The sequence below is a fragment of the Strongylocentrotus purpuratus genome, unplaced genomic scaffold (assembly GCF_000002235.5).
Source record: "Strongylocentrotus purpuratus isolate Spur 01 unplaced genomic scaffold, Spur_5.0 spur5_scaffold_8, whole genome shotgun sequence".
Classification (NCBI taxonomy): domain Eukaryota; kingdom Metazoa; phylum Echinodermata; class Echinoidea; order Camarodonta; family Strongylocentrotidae; genus Strongylocentrotus; species Strongylocentrotus purpuratus.
Window position 1 is genome coordinate 18,408,212 of NW_022145614.1, and position 24,389 is coordinate 18,432,600.

At 37.1% G+C, this 24,389-nt stretch overlaps 1 protein-coding gene across 3 annotated transcripts in view; it reads right to left on the minus strand.

The window, feature by feature from the left end:
• Positions 1-2,912: 2,912 nt before the first annotated feature.
• Positions 2,913-24,389, minus strand: part of LOC100890216 — a 55,249-nt gene continuing 33,772 nt past the window's right edge. For all 3 annotated transcript variants that reach the window (XM_030975132.1, XM_030975134.1, XM_030975133.1), the window contains exons 17-36: positions 24,085-24,321; positions 23,403-23,671; positions 22,243-22,413; positions 20,704-20,823; positions 20,163-20,300; positions 19,413-19,580; positions 18,918-19,075; positions 17,093-17,262; positions 16,755-16,834; positions 15,853-16,044; positions 15,224-15,357; positions 13,988-14,072; positions 11,645-11,842; positions 10,983-11,120; positions 9,482-9,624; positions 8,253-8,376; positions 7,120-7,265; positions 6,139-6,259; positions 4,203-4,444; positions 2,913-3,281 (exon numbers count right to left, since the gene is read on the minus strand). In XM_030975132.1, coding sequence (XP_030830992.1) covers positions 3,128-3,281; positions 4,203-4,444; positions 6,139-6,259; positions 7,120-7,265; positions 8,253-8,376; positions 9,482-9,624; positions 10,983-11,120; positions 11,645-11,842; positions 13,988-14,072; positions 15,224-15,357; positions 15,853-16,044; positions 16,755-16,834; positions 17,093-17,262; positions 18,918-19,075; positions 19,413-19,580; positions 20,163-20,300; positions 20,704-20,823; positions 22,243-22,413; positions 23,403-23,671; positions 24,085-24,321 — 3,188 coding nt within the window. In that variant the 3' untranslated portion in view covers positions 2,913-3,127. The remainder of the gene's footprint in view (positions 3,282-4,202; positions 4,445-6,138; positions 6,260-7,119; positions 7,266-8,252; positions 8,377-9,481; positions 9,625-10,982; positions 11,121-11,644; positions 11,843-13,987; positions 14,073-15,223; positions 15,358-15,852; positions 16,045-16,754; positions 16,835-17,092; positions 17,263-18,917; positions 19,076-19,412; positions 19,581-20,162; positions 20,301-20,703; positions 20,824-22,242; positions 22,414-23,402; positions 23,672-24,084; positions 24,322-24,389) is intronic.

A 24,389-nucleotide genomic window follows, 5' to 3' on the forward strand; every position in this document is an offset into this window, starting at 1 on the left:
TTTATTTTTTTCCAGGTGGATGAACATACCAGCAGATAAAATATTTTACTTTGGTAAAACATTGTCAATAACATATACACTTATTTCACTTATATCATAATAATTCAAACCAATTTTTTGTCATGGTTATTCATCTTAATCGTTCCAACATCTACGAATAATATTTCCAACATCTACAAATAATATTTACAATATTTGATCCTTTGTTGTAATCTATAGTTAAATATTCATCCCTAAAGTTCATATCAAATATGAATACAACAATTCAACAGTAAGACAAATAAAACATGTACACACATATTGGTAGTAATGAGTGTTTAAACATCAAATTCTAATCAAAGTTGCCCTGATAAATACTGACCTATTTGGTCTCACAAAATTAAAGGTTGCATGAAAGACAAGATAGACGAAATACTTCTCAAATTTTACCCTGATTAATTCAGATGTACTCAAGGTGACAGAAAGACACACATTACAAAAATACTTCTCTCAAATTTTGCCCTTAAATATTCAAAAGTATTTAGTCTCATAAATTTCAAGATTTCAAGGTGACACAGAAAGGCATGATCTACAAAATATTTTATCAAAGTGTACCATGATATAATTCACAAGTCTTTGGTTTCACAAAATTCAAGGTGGCATTAAAGACAAGACAGACAAAATAATTTAACAAAAATGAAATTGTCCACAAACATTAATTATTCACACACATATTGGTAAAAATGATTGACAAAACATCAAATACTGATCAAGGTTTTCCTGATAAATTTAGATGTATTTGGTCTCACATAATTAAAGGTTACATGAAAGACAAGACAGACGAAATACTACTTATAATTTATCCTGATTAATTCAGATGTACTCAAGGTGAAGGAAAGACACAAGGCTCAAATAGAAAATTCCTTTCAAATTTTTCCCTCAATAATTAAAAGTTCATTTATTTTAGGAACACAAATTCCAAGGTGACACAGGAGGACACGATTCACCAAGCACACATCCACATTTACTGATTGTTTTCAAACACTTATCAGGGGATTGTTTCACAAAGATCCTAAGTCGTACTTAACTTATGGAGAGCCATTTGTAGCCTTCAAATTAAATATATTCAAAAGCAAAAATTCAAGTATTTTAGACTTTCCATAAATTCCACATCAACAACATGAAATCTCCTTGATAAAAGAAAATAGAAATGATCTGAATCAACATTGTATGCCTTTCAAATAACTTTAACAAGATATTTTCATAGATGCTAACGGCTTTCCATAATTGTTAAGTCCAACTTGGAGATAAGTTCAACTTATGATCTTTGTGAAACACCCCCCTGGGCTGGTCTCTTACATTCAAGGTGACACAGACGGACATGGTATATGAAACAAAGATTATCAGAAAAGTCTAAAATACAAGCACTCATAAAATTTAGAACATATATTATGCAACATGATGACATTATATTCATGTGTATAAAAATCCATGCTAGTTTAGGAATAATATTTTATTGCCATTGTTAAAAACTAATATATATCTACACAAGTACACATTGAATTGAATAACATTGCAGATAACCACAGCAAATTGTACTGAATGAAAGACGGAATCCCTGAAAATAAGTCAATTACGACACAATACCCATGTGTAAAATCCAAGCTTGCCTGAGAATTATACTTTTAAAACCATCTTCTAGATTATAAAACAATAACTTAGTAGAAACAATTTTTCAGCTAAAATACTGAATCCATTAAATTGACACACAAGGCATTGAAGAACTCAAGCAGATACCCTGTATACATGTACATGTATAAAAATAATAAGATTTTCTGGCTTGAAATCTTAAATATGGACAAAGTAATAATGCCCGGTCTTAGTCCACAAACTCATGGATCATTGAGTTACGATACTCCATTCCGTAAAAAAAAACTAATGTTATTTGTGACAAAATGAACAATGAACGCATGAATTAAATTATGAAATCCATAAGATTATATGTTATAAACAAGTTAACTGGACTTTTTTTTTTTTTTGCTTATGCTGTTATTGATGTTGTTTAATCCACTACCTGGATGGTTGAGAATTTTTTTCGAATTTGTGAGAAATCAATTTCACAATGACATGTATGAATTTCTTCAATCATTAATTTTATGGTATTCTTCTACAAAGGACAGCACCGGCAATTGGTATATTTAGCGAAGTCACTTCCTGTTCCCATACAAATTCAATGGGTCGAGAACGGGGAAAGTCTGATAGAAATGATAGTTTTGGAACCAATAAATTCTAAGTTACAGATTGTGGTGTTGCCTACATAACTCTCATCAAATCAATGGAGGAGTGCATGAAACCTGAACAATAGTTTAGTAAAATAAGAAAATTGTCGACACTGCTGGACATTCTCTATGGAAGCTGGAAGAAACCTTGTCTTATCGTCTTCTCAAGTATTGGTTCTGCACATGTGGACTAGTCATAACTGAACGAGTCGTTGGACAGAGTTTAACAGGACCTTAACTTTAAAATATTTAACTTTAAAGAATTAAAACAAAAATTTATCTATCATCTCAACAACCGCTGTACAGACCTGGGATCTGTTTCTCAAAATTTGTTATAAAAAAAAAGTTACACTAATTCATATAAGCATTTGAAAGCAGTGCATTCAATGATTGGTGAGCACACTTGTAAGAGAACTTAATTGTGGTAGACATTAATTATAATGAATTTCATGACACAGCATCCTCCTGATAGGGGTGATCTTCAAGTTTTGTAAAGTATAAGTTCCTTGATTGACAGAAATGACATTCACAAATTATTAACAATAAAGAAAGATGAAAACAATTATTTTGTCTTTCACCATTTTTTTTCGTCTTCATAACTAGAGAATTGTTTGGTTGGAATGATTACCATTTTGGCCAAAAATTCATGTTTTTTCCAAATATTCAGAAATTTGACCAAATAGGGGTCTCAATCAACCTTATGACATGTGGGGGTATTCATTTTGAATTATGAGCAAATGGACGCAATCAATTCCCCCCTCCCTATAAATGATTAATGATGAAAGAGATAAATGGAACAGCATCTTCCTGATGCGGGTGATCTTCAGGTTTTGATAAAGGATAAGTTACTTGATTGAAAGAGATGACAGTTACAGACTATCGACCATATCAACAGCTGTCTTGGCTGCCTTGGTGCTGGGATGCTCCCCGAGGAACAGGTTGAAGACGCGGTAAGCCTCCTCAAACTGGTACTTGGCACGCTGGTACATCTTGTTGCCAAAGAACTGTGCTCCGAGATTATATCTGTAAAATTGAATAAGATTAAACATACATACCATGATTGAAAGATATATTGGACATACATCTTTAAATATCTCCATAGGGACCATTAACAACAGAATCAAAGACCTAACCCTTATAGGCCGAATATATTTCATGCACGTGTACGAACAGAGAGTTGGCGGTCTCGTTCACGCACAGTTCTCTTCAGCTAATTGTCAACTTAAATTACCTTTTATACTATACTAATTACAATCCTTTCACCTGGGAACAAACTGATTTGGAATTTGTGTATTTTTATCTTTTTATTAAAATTTTCGAAATCTTGTACCAGTAATCTATGCAACGAACCTGAAAGAAAATCGCGCTCAGCCCACAGCCTACTAGCAACATAACATACAAACAAATAATAATTAAATCAATTGGAGTTGAAAGCATAAATTACAATTCGATATCTTCAAATTTAATAATTTCAAGATGGTTTCTCTTAATTATCACATTGGGAAAACAAGAAAACCATAAAAGACTTTACCTATTACATTAAAAATACATGCAGTTATTCCTTCATACCAAAGAGCATTTATTAACCTTATAAGCCTCTCATGACTACTATACTTTAACTTTAAGACTGGCAAATAAATAACTCTGCATTAAATTGTTAATTTTTTTCTGCTAAAATCTGTTAAATATTGCTTGATTCTAATTACACTGCTACAATATAGAATGTAATGTAGATATTTATCTACAGGCCAACTGTCATTTCTTCTTCATATTCTAATACTGATAGTAATCCATTTAAAGCCCCACTGCACTACTTATAGCTACTTGCACCCTCTATATAGCAAACAATGTCTAAGCGGTGACCATTGTTCACATGGTCCCCTTTATCTTTAATGTTACTTGGCAGATAGGCTTTAAGGAGAATATGTCTTCAATGAATCTTACCTGATTGTAGCCACATCAACATGATCCTTGCCATATGCCTCGAGTAGGATCCCCAGGGCTAAACTGAAGGTCTTCTCTGTACCACTAGCATTCATGTCATCCTGCACCAACCCGATGTTGTTCAAGATGGCCGCTATGTGGGGATGCTCGGATCCACTTTCTCTCAGAGTCTCGTTGAAATCAAACGTGTGACACGCTATGCCTTCCTCCAGTCGACTTTGGTCGTAGAGTATCTCTCCAAGCTGTTGGACAGAATGCATGTCAACCAGGATGAATTAATGTAGATATCGGTGAATTGCAAAACATGGGAGAACTCCATGCTTGAATCGTAACCATGGCACTTCATTTTATTTTCATATTTCTCATGTTTAACATATAATTAACAGTAATACATAATAATTAATAAATAACATAAAGATAAGTGGTCAATATAGAGTACTGATTTAACTGAGAGAAATATGATGGGACCTACATGAAAGCAAGCTTGTAAAGCTGTAGGCCCCAGTAAAATAGTTTGTGGTAATAAATGGAGGACGGATATAAATAGTGACCAGTCCAAAAGAATCCAAAAATAAATAATTTAATACCGGGCAAATAACATTTGAAATTCCTTGTAGCACAGTCCAAATTAGCTTTTTAGATATTACATGGCAAAACCAAGCTTTATTTCTTCTCAATGATGACGTAAAGTGTAGTATGCATCATATTTCTTTATCTTTAATAACACAGAGCCCAGGAATACACGCACAACCTTTGTTGCACTCACCTGCCATGCACTTAAACGTCAATTTTTTTGTATTTATTTAAGGAAGAGAAACAAAATTAAGCTACAGATGTAGATCACTTTACTTGAACAGTGGGTATGGTATCTATTCAACCAAAGAACGTCGGGACTTTTTAAAAATCCCACTGAATATCTTAAACAAGATGCTCAGTCTGTGTTGAATCAATCAGAGAAACTTAGGCTAAATGAGATTGATAAATTCATTTCAGACTAAGCTTGAGCACAGCCTCAGGTTTAATTCAATGGGTAAAGGGCATAGGGTTTAATAAGGTAGCACAGTGATATACGGTGGCACTGATGAGTACAACTTTCTAATATGGAATACATCATCAATAGCCCAGTTTGTATTTAGCACAAAGTAAAATTGACCCTAAATATCCACATATCTTTTACACAGCATGGAGTAGACCCCGGCTCTTTAGGCATTTCAAAATCACTGAATCAACTAAGTCATGAATGTGCTTCCTGAATACCTGTGTTTGCCCACCTGTGTTCCATAGAATGTAGTCGGTGCATAAATTAATAATGATGACACAACTTTCATGAGCATCGTATCCGGTACTTTTTCTCGGTGGGTTTTACAATTCTGGTACAAATGACCTTTATCAGCCCATACACAGATTGTATCTGTGGCTTTTTAACATATGCTTGTCTCGGCCATCTTGGACTTCTAGTGGTTCAGGCATGCATGCAAGTCTGGATCAAAATGTCTGGTGCATGCATGCTATCATCAGCTAGCTGGATTCATGTAGGTACATGTAGGTGAACTGTTGATATTATTGGCCAGACGTGGTCTTTTGTTAAAAATCTGTGGTTCGGCATGCCCCTAACTTTAACTATTAAAGCTCTGAAGTACAAACAAAAACTACAACATATCTAGGGGTCAGTGACACAAAGACGTAACTCCATTTTGGCCATTTTTAGAAAAAGTGGTTTAAAGATAGAGGTCCACTTGGGCCTTAAGGAGTTAAGTCTATGTTTCACTAGCCATTGACTTCAATGGGGTGTTGGGAGGAGTTAAGTCTTTGTGTTTCTTGGAAAGCCAACATTTTTCTGAACATTTTGATATCAAATACTCATTTTGGCAAAATATGGATTTACGTCTGTGTTTCACTGACCCCTCGATATATTGTGATTCTAGACGGGACTCACCTTTCCAATTAAAGCAGCCGTGTAATGGTGGTCCTGACCTACGACCTCCTTGCTCACTCCAAAGGCTCGCATCAGTAGCTTCTTGGCAAAATCAATTTCACCTTGGCGACGCTTGACGGAGCTACAATTTAAAAAAAAAAGAAGAAGAGCAAAGAATTTATCAGTCTACAATTGACATCACAATTCATTTGTTTTATTGATGGCTGCTGCCTCTGATCTAGAGATCAGTTGGAGTAGAACATGCTGTAAATAATTATTTAAAAAAAAAAAAAATAATAATGATAAAAGAAATTTTAAGACTAACAAAATTGTAACTTTCTGCTCTTCTAATTCTATGTGGCTGTTTAAGATTACAGCTAGTTGAAGTTCATAGTAAATGAATTGTATATAAGACATTCAAATGCTGCTCCTCACTTAAATTCTGGCAATTTTGAAAGTAAATGTACATGATTTGCAGCAGCACATATATTATAGAAAACTTTGAAGGGTTGCTCTTGCAACAATTATTCTGAGGTAATTTCCTACACTAACTGAATTCCTAACTTGATCACCCTGGACTAAACACTATAAACTACCCTAATCCTCACCCCAAAGCTAACCTAAAACCCAATTGCAAATCTAACCCTATACTTTTTACGAAATAACGCCTGGAGAGTCTAAGGAGAGACTTTAAGTTGGACTTAACTATGGCAGGCCATTCATGCCACTGTTTGCTCTCGCCATTTATCTGCATTGGTCTCTCAAGGGACATACAAATCATGGTCACAAATCTACAGAGTTAACATGTTTTGATAGTTCATTATTGATGGAAAACATATTATCTACAGATCATAATGGTGAGAGCAAACAGTGGCATAAATGGCCTGCCATAGTTAAGTCCAATTTAAAGTCAATCTTAGTCTTTGTGAAACACTCCCCTGGAGGAATTGTTGCTAAAGTAAACGCTGGAGCATCGATCGCTTGAAGATCATGTATACTCACACCATGGTTATGACTGCCTTGACCAGCTGCAGTTTCTGCTGTGGGGTCTTGACCTTGTTCAGCCTGGAGAGGGCATCTTCCAAGTGCATCTCGGCAGGTTTGAATTTGCCTTGTTTCAGACAGACATTCCCAAGCTCTATCAAGACCTGACATTTTACATCACAAAGATAGAAAGCAATCAACAGATCGTATAGCTGGCCATAGATTACGATGCAGCAATTCTTTTGTCACCGACTATTTTCCAGGCCTGTGATTGGTCAAATTTAGTCAGCACTGACTAAATTGTCGGAGAACATGATATTAGTCGGTAAAAACCACTGACTAATTGTTTCATGAAACACCCCCCTGATGGGATTGCATTATGAAAGAAACGTTGTGGATTCGATCAGAAAACGTTGATCATCTAGCTAGCATATAAGTATTGGTGTGTACTGCGAGGTTCTGGAATCATCAAAATGATATGAAATTTGGCCCAGGCTTATTAAAGTAACAAGCACTGTACTTAGAAACATGTATTTTGGACTTCACGAACATATGGCATAAAAATCTGTCCCGATATTATGATGTTACATACCATATTTAGAATATTAAGGCAGTTGAAGAGCCATGCTTTTCAGGGAACATTTTTTATCTCATGTTCTTCCATACTTGCATAACACAATGATAATTAACGCTCGCCAATTATTTTTTACCTCTTCCCAGAACTCAACCTTCTAATTAAGCTCAAGGATGTATAATCGAGGCTGACCATATTTTCAAATATCTTACATATCAAATCATCTGCTAATACTAGATAAAATTTGAGACTCCAGAAATAATTAGTGAATTATATTTTGGAGTGCATTTTTATTTCAATGCTCCATATCACCACGTTGAAATCTTCTCCACATGTCTGTACCTTAAAATTAACTTAATGCCCTTAATTCAAGCAGTATTCTACAAGGAAATTATGGAGAGTCAAGCTTTAGCATAATTTATCTCTCATCAAAAGTATATATTACAGAGGTATAGCAAAATACTATGTTCTTGTACCCTTTATAAATATAATATAAATGTATAGGAATAGCTAGTGCATACAATTTCTGTGAATGGATTCATAGAGAAAGGAACTGCATTGAAGTAAATTTACTTACATCAATGACGGTGGGATGATTACATTTGTGTTTCATGCTGTAGTTGAAATGATGCTGTACGATGGTAGAATGCTCAGCAAGGTATCGCAACTCAAGCTCCTTCAGCAAGCGCTCATTTAGGACTCTGAAAAAAGACAAGGACATCAGAGATGACAATTAAGCTGCACAAATTCTTGGTGTTTTATAGATTTTTGCTTGTTTAAAAGGCAAACAATTTCAGATTATTTGAGATGTGGTACTAAGAGGAATGGTCTTGGAACAGAGAGATTAAAAACAACTAGACGGACATTCGACTGCGCGCAGTCGAAAATGATGTCTCCGCCATGGAGCAAGTTTACAAACCAAAACGGAAGCAATTTTAAAAATTCAAGTTTGATTGTAATCCACTAAAAGATTCTCAGAATAATATGATTACAAGCTATTTTTCATAAACATGTTTGACCCTTCGATCTTTGACCTCAGGAACCTAAAATCGAATCACTTCATTGGCTCTGCAAGATACATGTTTTGAGTTTGATAGTAATCCATCTGTCGGTTCTATTGATAATACGTTCACAAGCTATTTTTGCATACATAATGAGCCCCATATCCTTTGACATTTGACCTCGTGACCCCAAAATTTAATTAGTTAATTGGGTCTGCAAGATACATACATGTCCCAAGTTTGGAGGGAATCCATCAATTGTTTCTTGAGATAACGCGATCACGAGAACGGGACATGCGTACGGACGGACGGACAGACAACACAATGCCTCCGGCTTCTTTATAAAAATATGATATTCACCTCGGTTGCAGAAATTTTTTGCAAAGGCATTCAAGAGATATACAGATGTATCTGTTTTACGAATGATCCTACCTCAAAGTTGTAGAAGTGTTAGTGAAGGTTTATTCAGATATGACGCGGTAAACCGTTGCAAGCAACAATTAAAGGACTCATGTGTGTTCATTGAGCTCTGTGTTATAATCTCCAGGATTTGTGAAGCGTTTTGTCATTATCATTTTTTAAATTATTTTTTAAACGCAGTGTCGAAACCAAGGCGATGCGCTAGTGCCCTTTGGTAAGGCATTAATCCTCATTACCAGGTCTCTCGGAGAGGACCTAAAGCAGTCGGTCTTCTGGTTGCTTACTAACAAGCTTTTATTGCTTTCTTAGCTGTCAGGTAAAATAACAACCACTATAATATGAACCAAACTTCCTTTAACTTCACTGCACTGTCCAGTATACCTACCTAGCTCCTCGTAGTAATCCTAGCTGCATGAAGAAGACAGCCATAGACTTGATCAACTCCACCTTGTCTCTTGACTGCTCCCAGATCTCAGATCTAGAGAGGACGTCCAGATACGCCTGCTCCACAGGCTCAAAGCCTCCCAACTTCGATAGAAAAATGAAAACAAAAAATGAAGAGTGGCAAAATAAATGAAAAAGTAGTTTAGTCATAGTGACTGGATAGTGAAGAGCTTGATGGCTTAGTGGTAGAGCAGTGGTCTTGTAAGACGTAACTGGGAGGTCCTGGGTTAAAACCCAAGTCAATGCACTCTTGCCCTTTGGTAAGGCATTAATCCTCATTATCAAGTCCCTCAGAGAAGACTAAGTAAGCAACCAGGGAACCAACGGCTTTAGGTCCTCTCTGACGGACTCGGTAATGAGGATTAATGCCTTCCCAAAGGGCACTTGTGCATCAACTTGGTTTCGAACCCTGGGACCTCACAGTTATTAGACGACTGCTCTACCACTGAGCCATTGCATCTCCAAAAGTTTTGATCTACCCTTTTCAGTGTCAGCTTGAAGTCAAATACATGCTTGGTAAAGAGTATATGAAGCAATTGTGGCTGTTACAATTAATGTCCACTAAAGAGCAAAATTTATGATCTGTAGTTCCTTCATACTAACTTCCATCGTTAACACTAAACTTGAAATCAAATGCATTCACTATTATACTGTACTCTTGGTAATGTGAGCTTTGGACGCCATTTGAAAGAGATTCTTAGTCAAATATTACTTAAAGCCCCACTGCACTATTTATAGCACCCTCTTTATAGCAAACAATGCCTAATCGGTGACCATTGGTCCCCCATGTTCCCCTTTTTCTTATGTTTAATAGTTGAGAGCTGATTTGATGAGATAACCACCTGTCAGTGACCATGTAGGGAGGTCTAATCCCTCCTGGCAAAACTAGTGCAGAGGAGCTTTAAAGGTAATACAAAGTTTTGGGAAATTTTGAAAATTGGGTGGATAGTGGATCTTTACAATTTTGATATATTTTTGGATGCCCCTGTGGATGTATTATAAGCACTAAAAAAATTAGCCCCTAAAACACTTCTGTTTTCGAGAAAAATTAAAAATAAAAATTTACCGGTGCTCCCGGTAAATTTTGATAAATTTCAAATAGCGCCTATGGCCGTACAATCGTAGCTGCGACTATGAAAATCTCAGAATATGTAGTTGGGATATATATTTTCCAAACGGGAATAGCTAATCGGTCGATTTCAGTCAAGAAACATTGTTTTATAGCTAAATTAATATCTTGACCTTGAGAGGGAGCTATACAACATAAAGAGTTTATTATTTATAATTTCATAACTTTAGACTCGATTTCAACCGCGACAACGATCAATGTATATTGTAGGAACGCATATGCTTCCAATATGTTAATTTGAACCAAATTCATGACCCCATACCAAAACTTTGTAATACCTTTAAACTCTGAACCAAAGCAGCAGTTATCTTACCATTCTCCAAGCCTTGATAAGCTGGAAGTTTCCATCCTCCGTTCTCATCAGGATCTGGAATACGTTGACGTTGAGGACGGTAGCCCTGAGCCGAGTCAGCTCCCTCGCTTGAATCAATAAGTAAGGCACTTCATCAGCCTACAGCGTAAGAGAGTAACATGCCAATAGTTTGAGAGTGCTCAAAATGACATGAAAGGTACCCTTTACTGCTTCTTTCATTGAGCACATAACAACAAGACTAATTTGAACTAAAAGACTTTCAATAATATTACAATTTTCACTGTTCTAAGACTTGGAATTTCCAGTTATTTAGAATGAATAAAACCACTATCGGTTGTTGAAAGAAATAAGAGAAGAAATTCTCTGTAATTCGGTAAAAGCTGTAATTCAATATGAGTACACCTTGAATTTGATATTTATCTCTTTTGTGACATGGTTGGCAACTTCTCACCAGGAATTTCACTGGTGTACAATGTGTTTGGACTAAGAAGAGCTAGTTGTTTTGTTCTTTAAAAAAGAGTTATTAGAAGGGAAGATACTCTAGGCAAATATGACAATGAAGAAGAATCAGAACTTAATCATGACTCTTGAAAGTTAATTTATAATTATCAATCATGAACCTGCTGGCTAACAGACGGTTTGAAAATTAAAGGAAAACTTACATATCTATCATCGATATCCTGTGCATTGAAGAAGTTTGCCAGCTCCACATAGTTCTTGCGCTTGTCCTCATCTGTGGGCAGGTAGCGACTCTCAACGGCTTGTCTGAGATGATCGTGGAAGAAATTCAGCAGTCCGTTGCGATTGATGAGATTCTCCTCCAGGGAGAGGTAGAAAGGAGACCAGACTGCGCTTGGTACCTGTGGAGTGACAAATTCCATGATTGATGATGAACTCTTATCCTGCTGTAATGAATACAGACAGGGCTAATCCCCATTGTGCCAAGCCACAAATCCCCCTGTGACAAGTTTATTTTGAGATAATCTGATAATCTAATGGTGGGATCAATAGCGCGTGCGAGGCACTCAGCACAGTACAATGAGCACGAACAATAACTGCTATTACGAATGCGAGCATGCATGCTTAAAGCAGCTAAGCTATGGCTCGCTCGCGTGAATTAAGCAGCCAATCGATAGCGTGCTCGCATGTACAAAGCACTTTAACGGTAGCTTATGGAAGGATATGAGTTAAAGAGAAGGTTGAGTTCTGGGAAAAGGTGAAATATAATTTGTGAGCGTTATCATTGTATTTTGTAAGTGTGGAAGAACATTAAATGAAAAATGTCCCTGAAAAGCAGGGCTCTTAAATACCTTAATATTCTAACTATGGCATATGTAATATCATAAAAATCGAGACAGATTTTTATGCCACATGTACGTGTAGTTCCATACATCTTTCCGAGTACAGTGCTTGTAGCTTTACCAAGACTGGGCCAAATATTTCTTATCATTTTGATGATTCCAGAACCTTGCAGTACACAACAATACTTATATGCTAGATGATCAACCTTTTCTGACCAATTCCACAATGCAATCGCTTGACCAGAACTCAACTTTATCTTTAAGCCTTGCATCCTTCCTCCTTATTTCAACTATTGCACTGTTAAATTAAAAATTCTATTCCTATGCCTTATTATTTTCTTCTCTTTCTTTAGTTTCTTTCACCTTTTCTAGGTTTCTAATTGGTCTATTCCATTATCACAGTCCTAATTCTACCAAATTTGTCTACTTAATTTGCCATATTCTGCCTGATCTTCTAAACTCTGAAAATTAAATCATAAGAAAACACAAGACTTTGTTTGCATCAGGGAATACAAGCATTTTCAAAATGCAATGTTACTATAATCGAGACAGATTTTTATGCCACATGTTTTTGTAGTTTCATACATCTTTCTGTGTACAGTGCTTGTAACTTTACCGAGACTGGGCCAAATTTCTTATCATTTTGATGATTCCAGAACCTTGCAGTACACAACAATTATATGGTAATGCAAATTTCTTGCCTCTAAGATATCTATCCTAGAATTTCCAAAGAACTAATTAAACTTGCACAAACGCGAACCTTCCAAAACACTGGTGCTACCATCATCATCTCCATCATCATCATCATCATCATCACCATCATCATCATTCCACAAGCTTGATCATATTTTCAACATCTCTTCTTGCAAGTCACACCATTGAAAGCATGTCAGAATGGCTATTCTCTGCACTGTCACCACCAATGATAACACACCAATGTTTGAGTTGAATCAAGTGCGAATGTTTACGAGAGCCCAGGGTTCAGGTCAAAGGTTGACCATTGAGTGCGTTGTGTTGAATTAAAGAGGTGCGAATGATGAGCCAATGAGAAGGCTGTGATTTGTGAATGATTAAGTCATTTAATTATTGTTTGTTGTGTGATCCAGCAGGTCTGGGGGGGGGGGGGGTGTTTCACAAAGCCTTTTTGCAATGACAAATGACAAAAATCAGTGACAAATCTGCTGATAACCAATCAGAAGCAAGGATTTCAGTAGCTTATAACAAAACTGTCACTTGTAACCGATGACAAGTTTTGTGAAACGCCCCCCTGGTATTTACATGTAGTCTCTTTACAACATCATCCAGTTGTGACAAGAACAGAGTCTAGCGCTCTTAATAAATACTAGATGGTGGCAGCTTTAATACTATCCTGAGAATGTTTACTTGACTTTGGTGGCAAAGTGATATGTAAACCCCTTTTGCTCACTAGAATTACATCACCCCTCTTAATTTCTCCCTCTTATACATATATTCTTCCTCTTCAGTTATTATTAGTCCCTGCCCCCCCCCCCCCCCTTTTCCGCCACAACTAGTGGCAGCGGTTGGATAGAACTAATGCAGTGTAGTACTATCATTGTACTTTTACCAGTAATCAAACCTTGATCTATACACCAACTACCAATGCAGCACTATACCACCATCACTAATATCCTAATCCTTATCATTGCACTATCATTCACCATTATTACACCATTGTATTCTTACCTTGAGCAAAGTCATGAGTTCATTCTCACTCAATCCTCTGTGTGAACACCAGATGGCTGTGGTTGTATCCCTTACAAGATTAGGTCTGAGCAACAAAACAAGATGTGGGAAAAAAACACAACAGTATATTAAAATGAAATATTTCAATTACTATTAACCCAAAAGAAGCAGTATAGTGTCATACTCATTATTAGATGTTGCAGGTTATGCTAGGGTCACAAAGGTTTGTATGAAAGATAATTTCGTATGAATCTCCGTTTTTCCATTGTCTTCCCGAATTTACATTGTCTGAAAATCGTTTGTACGGCGTTCGTAGCAGTTCGTAATGGCATTTGTGACCAAGGCTTTACATGGAGCATATTTGGATGCCTTTGAAAGAATACTTGCAAGAATAATTCATCAATTGAACAGATTTAAAGACTTGTGACCTGTAGATTATAGTGCCAATATGGAAATAAAAATGTAACAGTAGTATTATGTTGTAGCCGTACATTGTATTTGTCATTCTAAGAAAAGTATTTGTTGACGTGTGCATCTTGTACAATTTTGTTTGTAAGTTCTAAAATTGAGCTATACATGGTAAAGCTATCGTAGTGTCGTATTCAAGCGGTTTAAGCACTTGACTTGAAATTTAAAGGTCATGGTTCGATCCCCTACACGGCACTTATGTCCTTTGGCAAGGCATTAATCTTCATTTGCCACACTCGACCCAGGTGAGGTAAATGGGTGCCTGGCAGGAATTAATTCCTTGAAATGCTAGAGCGCTGTATAAATGCCAGCTAGGCTAAAGCTGGAGTAATAATAAATGCGCCTCGGAATAGAATTTCTAGATAGACGGCGCTATAGAAATGCCTATTATTATCATTATAGTGTAGACTTAAAATTCACAAAGGTCTGATCCACTGTATGATTTTCAAATCAGATTAGCTCCCTGAAAAATTTAAACTCATCATAACAGAGCTCATTAATTATGAACATTATTTAAGTATTATGTTGTGAAAATGAAGATATCTACTGCTGCATAAAAGACGAACCTAGATATGGCTTCTTTCACAAACAAAATTATTTAAACAAAAAATTAAGCTTTTGAGTAATGTACGCATTCTACAGCTGCCATCAGTGCAAGCACCATTAAACCAAGACACATCTCATTTCTCGAAAACCTTGAACAAACTGATCTTGATTTTGAGTAAGGTAGACATTCTGCTGCATGCTGCCAGCACTGGAAACACTCACCTAGACACAGCTCCCGTCTCGAAATCACTTTCCAACCTCTGCAGGATCAAGACAAAGAGGGCGCCAGCATCATCTGCGGCCAAGTAACTCTTGATGGCAGTAGTGAGCTGGGAGAAACTGCCGTACATACGAACCTGATCAAAAAAGGGGCAAACATATAACACACATTTGTAACTCAAAGCATGATATATCTACTGGTATGGACTTTCAAGCAATAGAGACAGAGATGAGACTGTTTGGAATCATAATGCCTTGCATGGAGATGCTAAGGTGGTTAAAAGTCTGATGGCTTCTTGAATTTTCTCAGTTTGCTGTCTTTAGCACCTGCATATTTTTGAAAAAAATGTGACCATCATGCATATGCCTACTCTAACAAGTGATTGAACTGACTTCAATTGATGCATCACCTACACATAGTTTATGTAAATGTACGGTCATGAGAATAATATTGCCAATTAAATCTTGGGCACATATACTTGCAATTATTGTAATGATACGCTCAAAACAAAATCAACCACTCCCCTTATCAAACAGAATGTTAACAGTGGTAACCATAGAGATGGACAACTTCCACCATTACTACGAGTGTCAAGAATAAATTCAAACAACGTAAATATGAGTTGGCTTACCTCATCCAAAAGAGCCTTGAGGTAGAGAGGATTTGAGCTCTGTTTAGCGTTGAGGATGAGGTCCGTTTGTTCTTGGTTAAGTGTCTTTCCATACAGGTCCATGTAGCCGGTAATGATATCCAGCTTTTCCTTTTCTTGAAGTCCTTCTACCTTGTACGTCGGCATGCCTGACATGTCAATCACGTCCTGGGTCTGGATTTAAAAAAGTAAGACAATTTAGGCCTGTTTTCATTAGCTTGAGATTGCCAAATATCTCGCTATTTGAACTATTCCAATCACAAATTATCCAGTTAATTTGCGTCGTCATTAGCCTGAAGTTGCAATCAGCGGGATATTTGCTTGAGATAATCATCCCAAGATATCTTGGGCAAGTTTGCAAAATATCTCGCTATTTGTTCGGTGCGTCTTCACCAGCACGAAGACTCGCACTATTGCTGAATGCTGAGCATTCATATCATAAGTGATAGGGTATACCTGCAATTGCATGGCCCTCAGAAAGAACAGCATTGATGCTGATGAGGCTTCCCTAGATTCACCAAGTTATTATTATCCTTATCAAACCACAAGATTAGGTCCCTTTGGGATCAATTAGTCATCTAAGCATTGGCTTATCTATACTACATCAAATAAAGGAGTGAATAAATACACATACATGTATGCCTATACCACCAGTCCTCAACAATCGTTTCTACAGTTGACTTGCTTTAGCGCATTTATTTTACTTTAAAAAAAAATCACTATTAAAAAGTTGATATAACTTCTATGATGGGCAAACTTTGAACATGCACTTTCTATAATGGTGGGAGATGCATGTTCAAGATTTTAAACTTATACAATTAGAGAGTAATAAAAACTCATGGTAATAATAAAGAAATGTTGGTAATAAATCAATGATGACATACCTGCCCAGGAAGCGTAGATAGAAGCATTTGCAGGTTGCAAGGCAACAACTTTGGCAACCATATCAGGCTCTTCTCCTCACCTAAACAATAAAACAAACATGGAAACAAGAATTTCAAGGAATGTGTGAAGAAACCATCTCAGCAATTCCTACAGTCCACTCTGTCAATATCCATCTCTTCTTCTTTTTTTCCTCCTCCTCCTCCTCCTCCTCCTCCTCCTCCTCCTCCTTCTTCTTCTTCTTTTTCTTCTTCTTTTTCTTCTTCTTAACACCCTCAACTCCTTATGTTCTCTCAAATGAGCGACCCTTTAAGACCCAGAATGACTGGCTAACACATACCACTTCCTCCTGCTCCACTGTCCAACTGATTCAAGGCATCCAGAACAATCATGACCTTTGACCTGCTGCTAGCGATACTGAGCCATGATGGGAGGTCAATGACCAGGTTCCTGTCAGAGGTCGGTATTTCCAGGTCAAGGTTATAGAACTGCTTCATCTCACCATACAGTCTATATATAAATGTGTATGATTAAATGAATTTTAATAACAAATTAATGAATTTTGATATCAAATATCTTGTGGAATTGCATCTCAGTCATTGGACAATAGCTAGATTACAAGATATGGAGTAAGGGGTTAGAATTCCTGCCACAGCATTGTCATCCCTTAGCAAGACGTTAATCTACATTTGCCACTCTCCACCCAGGTATATTGTATCCAGTAAGAAGAAGCTCCATGATACATTATAGTGATACATTCAAGGAATTTAATAGATTTACATAACATAAAAACATTGAAAAAAAGGAAATTATAATAAATGATTTACTATTTTAAAGACAAGAACCAACGGCACATAATGGTTAAGTAATTATGATCTTAGTCCGGTATAGTTTAATAAGTTATTTCCAAGAAACGACATAAAATGCTACATATCAGGGATAGCTGTGCAAATTTTTGCTCACCCCTTTGACTCTTGCCAACATTATCTTTGGTATTTCAAATTGAACTTATTATTGTAAACTCAATCTAATTTGACTTGGTCTAAATCAAGATTTATTCATTTCATTCCATAAAAAAACACATATGTAAATAAACTAGATGGAATTCGACTGCGCGCAGTCGAAAATGATGCCTCCGTCATAGAGCAATTTTACAAACCAAAACAGAAGAAATTTTTTTCGAATTCAATTTCAATTGTAATCCATTGACAGGTTCTCAGAATATCGTGATAACAAGCAATTTCTCATATACAGAATAAGCCCTTGACCTTTGACCTTATGAACCAAGAATCTACTCAGTTCATTGGCTCTGCATGTAACATACATGACCTAATTTTGGCAGGATTCCATCAATCGGTTCTTGAGATAACGGGATCACGAGCTGTTTTTGCATACATAATGTGCGCTGTGGCCTTTGACCTTTGACCTCATGACTCCTAAATCTAATCAGTTCATTGGCTCTGCAAGTAACATACGTGACCTAAGTTTGGCGGGAATCCATCAATCGGTTCTTGAGATAACGCGATCACAAGCTGTTTTTGCATACATAATGTGCACTGTGGCCTTTGACCTTTGACCTCGTGACCCCAAAATCTAATCAGTTCATTGGCTCTGCAAGTAACATACATGACCTAAGTTTGGCAGCAATCCATCAATCAGTTCTTGAGATAACGCGATCACGAGCTGTTTTTGCATACATAATGAGCCCTGTGACCTTTGACCTTTAACCTCGTGACCCCAAAATCTAATCAGTTCATTGGCTCTGCAAGATACATACATAACCAAAGTTTGGCAGGAATCCATCAATCGGTTCTTTAGATAACGCGATCACAAGCTGTTTTTACATACCTAATGAGCCCTGTGACCTTTGACCTTTGACCTCGCGACCCCAAAATCTAATCAGTTCATCGGCTCTGCAAGATACATACATGACCACAGTTTGGCAGGAATACATCCATCGGTTCTTCAGATAACGCGATCACAAGAACGGGATGTACGTACGTACAGACGTACGTACGGACGTACGTACGGACGGACAACCCGAAAACATAATGCCTCCGGCTACTTCGTAACGGAGGCATAAAAATAATATAGGTGTAGAAAAGAAATATGAATTATACAAACATGAGAAGGTCACTGATACATACGAAGGATAAATGCAATACCTTCTCAATAAATTCAAATGAGATGCACTTTCTGCTGAGCTCCCAATGAAATGTTTGAAGAGGAAAGTTTCTGGGTTTTGCTCTTCAAAACGGCCACACCAATTGGCAATGAGAGCAGATTTACCCGATCCAGATGCACCGATGATTGTAAGAGGTACCTAGATATATTACAGAGATGAAAGAAAATAGGAAACTAGTAAACTACCTCTTTAGCGCCTCATTCCGATTAAGAATTATTCACATCCCCCTGATTGTTTTGTAAGTCTTTCAAAAAAGGGGGAAATCGGAACAAAACGAAGGGATACTAACAATTTATACCAAAATGATAAAGAATTGAAAAGCATTTCCACACATTAAACACTTTAAGGTTATCACTAAAATGTATAAATTATGACTAATAAATGTGCATGATATCACTGTAAAAAAGAAAAAGATCATTTCTTTGGGGGGGGGGGGGGGGGAGAATCATTCGCATTGATTCATGTGGAGTCTTACCTTGGGTTTCTGAGCAAAGTAGTTGTCGATGTAATCAAAGTACTCCTGTCGTCCGATGTAGACGCGTCGTCTAGCGTCGGCAAAGGCATCATGGGCTTCTGACTCTCTCTGTAGAGCTGTCAGGTTGGTACCGGGCGGGAAATCTTCGTTGATGCACTTGACCAAATCCTAGGATTAAGAAAATTATTTGGACATCTATTAAATTACTTGTTGGTTTACATATATGTAAGTTTGTCTGCAACTGGAAGATGCAGGGACATCGGAGAGTGCAGAAGGCCACTGGTTACCAATTAGTCCTTGCCCATAATATGTTGGTCGTTAATTCTGGTTTATCACATTATTCTGGGCCCCGTCTTATAAAGAGTTACGATTGATCCAAATCAATCGTAAGTACTGCAATCAATCAATAAAAAGTTTGCAATCTCCTATATCTTATGTACATATAATTGCGATTGATATTAACTCTTTATAAGATAGGGCACAGGTGTCTAAAGTGAATTACTACAACATTTTAAATATAAGCAGAACAATTGAGATGTTTTGTTTTTTGAGGGAGGGGGGGGGGGTGGGGGGTGGGTGGGGGAGAAGAGTATCTCACTGTCTATAACTAGAAAAAAACAACCAAAAACTATTCTCTGATACTATATTTACATGTAGCAACGGATATAGCCGGTGGCATACAATCACACCAAATCTTTTCCTTGTCTTTCACTTTAATAAAGGCAGGGGTTCGTTCTTCCGTAAACCAACCTCTCTGATCATCGTCGCAGCATCAACCGCGCCCTCAAAGTTCCTCAACGGATGTCCAGAAGCCACAATAGATGCCCTCAGCTTCTGCTGTAAGTCAAAATGCCACTGAGTCTCTCCTTTCACATTCTCTCTCTCTTCCTGCACAGGAGAAGAAAAAAAAATCCCCACTTAAAAATGGAACAAAGAACAGGTAAAACTGCAGATAGTTTGCATCTCTGTGAATCACGGAAAACAGAGAATCATACTTTCTCAATTTGTGTCTTTCCTGTATCGTTCTTCAATCACTGTACTTGCATTCTAATGACTTAATATCAGTGTTGCACGGTTGTAATTGAGATTCTGATACATGCATGAACCAAAGTTGCTACTCATTCATTTCTTTGTCATCTACATGTATATCTGCATTCACATACGACGAACACAATAACGACAACTACAACAAAGATGCCGGAAATAGTGACGACTATGTCGCGCTCTGCTCTAAGAGAATGAGATCCAAATGGATGTGAGAGCTAGAGCATGTATATAGAGATCTTCTTACTTCAGTCTCTGCAGGGGGTGGCAGGTCTTCTCTCTTCACTTTCGCCTCACGCAGATAGAAGAAGATTCTGTTCTTCTTGTTCTCTTCATGAGGTCTGATCGCTCCATGCATCACCTCCAGCTAAAAGAGAAGAGGAAAACAGAGAACAATAAACATGCAATTTTTCAGGAAAAAAACAGTGCAATGTCTTTAAATTCCATGTCTTTAAAATTTTCAGGATTACTACTTTAGTAAAATATCTCACACATACAGAGCCTCTCAAGTAATCTAGAAAATGGGAGTTCAAAGTAACATGCTCATCAGATCAACAGGTTGAAAATTCAAAAAATATCTGTAATTGATTCAAGCTCCTTTAATTACCTTGACATTGCTATTCGGAAGGGTCCGAGTTATAGCTTGTTCACATTACCACAGTTAACCGTGCTCTTTTTGTTAGTGCACTGGGTAAATGAATGACACGTGGGGATGAAAACAGGAGCTGCGTGCAACAATGGTCCTATACTCATACTCACGTAAATGCACTGTACAGTACGTTTAAAGGGATAGTTGAGTTCTGTTTGCAGACCGCAAATGCCTTCAAAGTGCATGGTTATTGCTCCATAATTCTTATCTATGACATTTTTTAGTGCCCTTTTAGGACCTAAAATTGCTATGAAGGTAATTTTAGACCCCAAAATGTGTGAAATTTAGCCAATATGATCATACCAATTCAGCTCCACTTTCAAAAAAAAATTCGGTGACCGTTAATTATTTAATTTAAAAAAACAATACATGGGCCGGCTGGTTGTGCGTAATATAACCAACACGGAAAAGCCAATAAAAAAGCCAATATCGGCATTGGCTAAAATACGACGTAAAAGGCGCCATTTTGTTTTTTCAACGGCTTTTTCAAATTATATAATATTTGTGGGGGTACACAAGTATTATAAATCGTTATATTTATGGATATTTCAGTTGTCTCTGAACCAATTTTGATCAAACAGAGATGATTTTGTCATTTAAATTGAATGTTCTTTCAAATTTGACACTAAGTTTTTCATTATCTCACAACAAAACCATTTTGTGTAGCGCCCTCTGCAACAGAACTCAACTATCCTTTAAAGGGATGCTGAAAAAAATCTGCCAAGGTTTATCGAGATATGTGAACAAGCCTATATTCCCCTGGGCCAAGATAACCAAGATCTAACACACACATACCTGCCAACATTTGAAAATAAGAATTAGGAATTTTTAGCACGGTATGCCTTCAAAAATAAGAAATCCCACTTGCAGCTACATGTTTAACTGGCAATATGCGGTAAATCTGTACCAAAAAGCGAACACAAATTCGCTGCTCGATCATGCAACTATTCAACGCACACAATACGTGAACTCTCAAATCGCGGCAAATGATAAAACAAGCTTAATTTGGCTTTAGCACACACACAAAAAAATTGAAAAATCAGAATATTCCGAATTTTCAGGACCTAAAAATCCAGAAAATCATAATATTCTGGATTATTCGGAAGGGTTGGCAGGTACGCATACATATGAACTTACCTGTGTGACGCTTGAGTCAAAGCGGTATTCATCGACCCACTTGAAGTGTTGGTACTCATCCACAGCCGTGTCATAGCTTATGTCTAGGAGTTCATCTTTGAACTTTCGGGACTGGCTCCAGCCGAAGCGATCCCCCATCAGGCAGATGAAGTACGGACGACACTTGTCAATCTGTAGGGTTATTATAAAGCATTTGTATAATACAAACAACTGGAACTCCATTTTACTTCACTGAAACCGGATTAAGATTGCTTTAAATGCAGATGATCTTCAGCCAGGCACAGGTTTCTTTCATGTTTTGATGAAAAACACTGGTCAAGGGAAACAAAATATAAGGTCTTTTGAGACAGCTAGGTGGTTGCTGAAGCAGGTTTGACTCGATGGATGTTTAAGAATTGTTTAGATTGTGATCCAGCTACAGAGTAGTTATCATCAGCAGCAGCAGCATCATCATCATCATCATCATCATCATTATCATTATCATCATCATCATCAGCATCATCATCCCATCATCATCATTAATCATCATCAGTACCACCAACATCATCTCAATCATCATGAGTACCATAATTATCTCATCTTCATTTATCATTATAAATCATCATCATCATCACCATCATCACCATCATCATCAGCAGCACCATCATCATCAGCAGCACCATCATCATCATCACCATCATTATCTCATCTTCATTTATCATCATAAATCATCATCATCAGCAGCAGCAGCATCATCATCATCAGCAGCATCAGCAGCATCATCATCATCATCATCCGCATCATCAGCTGCAGCATCATAATCATCATCATCATCATCAGCAGCAGCAGCATCATTCATCATCCTCATCATCATCATCATCATCATCATCATCATCATCGTCCATTCATCATCCGCATCACCAGCTGCAGCATCATAATATTCATCATCAGCAGCATCATTCATCATCATCATCATCATCATCATCACCATCATCATCATCATCATCACCATCATTATCATTATCATCATCATCATCATCATCACCATCATCATCATCATCATCGTCCATTCCTCATATCATAAACATCGACTCTCCAACTATGAAGAATAAGGTACTATATACATTCTTTCTTCCTCTTCATCTTCCAACAGAAACAAGTTTGTCAATCAATTAAGTTACCTCTCGTAGACATATCTCAATGGTCCTTCCGCTTTTCGTTTGCTCCTCCGTGATGCCCCATCGAAGGTCGACGTAGGTGAAGAAGACCCCCCGATCCAGACACAGTCGATTGACCTCACGGAACACCTTCTTGATGATCAACTCTCTCTCCTCCTCAAAGTCTCGGAACGTACTGGAAACAAAGACTCGGATCTCACGCTTCACTGCTTGTTTTCTCACGTTGAGGGTAATTTCGGTGTTCCCTGGATTGGCAGTTACTTTTGCAGCAGCTTTATTGTTAGGTGAAAAAAATGGAATAACAAACTTTGATTTGTATTCAACTTGATGTTTCTTCAAATATTAAAATAATTATGAAGATGCATATACTATGTATATATATATATATATATATATATAGCGAAATGATGTGTAAGCCTGAATTCATCTTTCCCTCTTCTTTACACATATTATATAATAGTGGTCTGATTTTAAAGCCGATTTACTAGATAATATAAATGTCGCAGAGGAAACTCTGAGATACAAATACAGGAAATATGGAGACCTTATTTCTATTCCCTTGTCCATATTGATACGATTTATACACTATCAAATCAATATATAATCTCATAATAATGAAGAAAATCATTTCATGGGATGGGAAGTTTGATGCCCTTTACTATTCTCTCAGCTCTTAGATGCTTACCTTTTGTTTTATCAGCAGAAGACTGCATTAGCATAGCTATAGGCTTCAAAGCGTCACGGTACTCCTCTTGGAGCTGACTCAAGAAAGAAGCGATCCCTTGTTTCCGTTCTTCTGCTGTACTCGTCTCGACGTCTGAATATTCATCTCCGCTTGCCGGGCTGACTTCACTCATGACACGCAACGCACCAGCGGACATGACGATCCCAAAGTGCCCCGCCCAGCCCTTATCATCTTGACCTAGTTCCCAAAAAATGAAAAGGGAGGAATCATATTTTGAAAAAAACAAGGTTTATGAAAAAATGGAT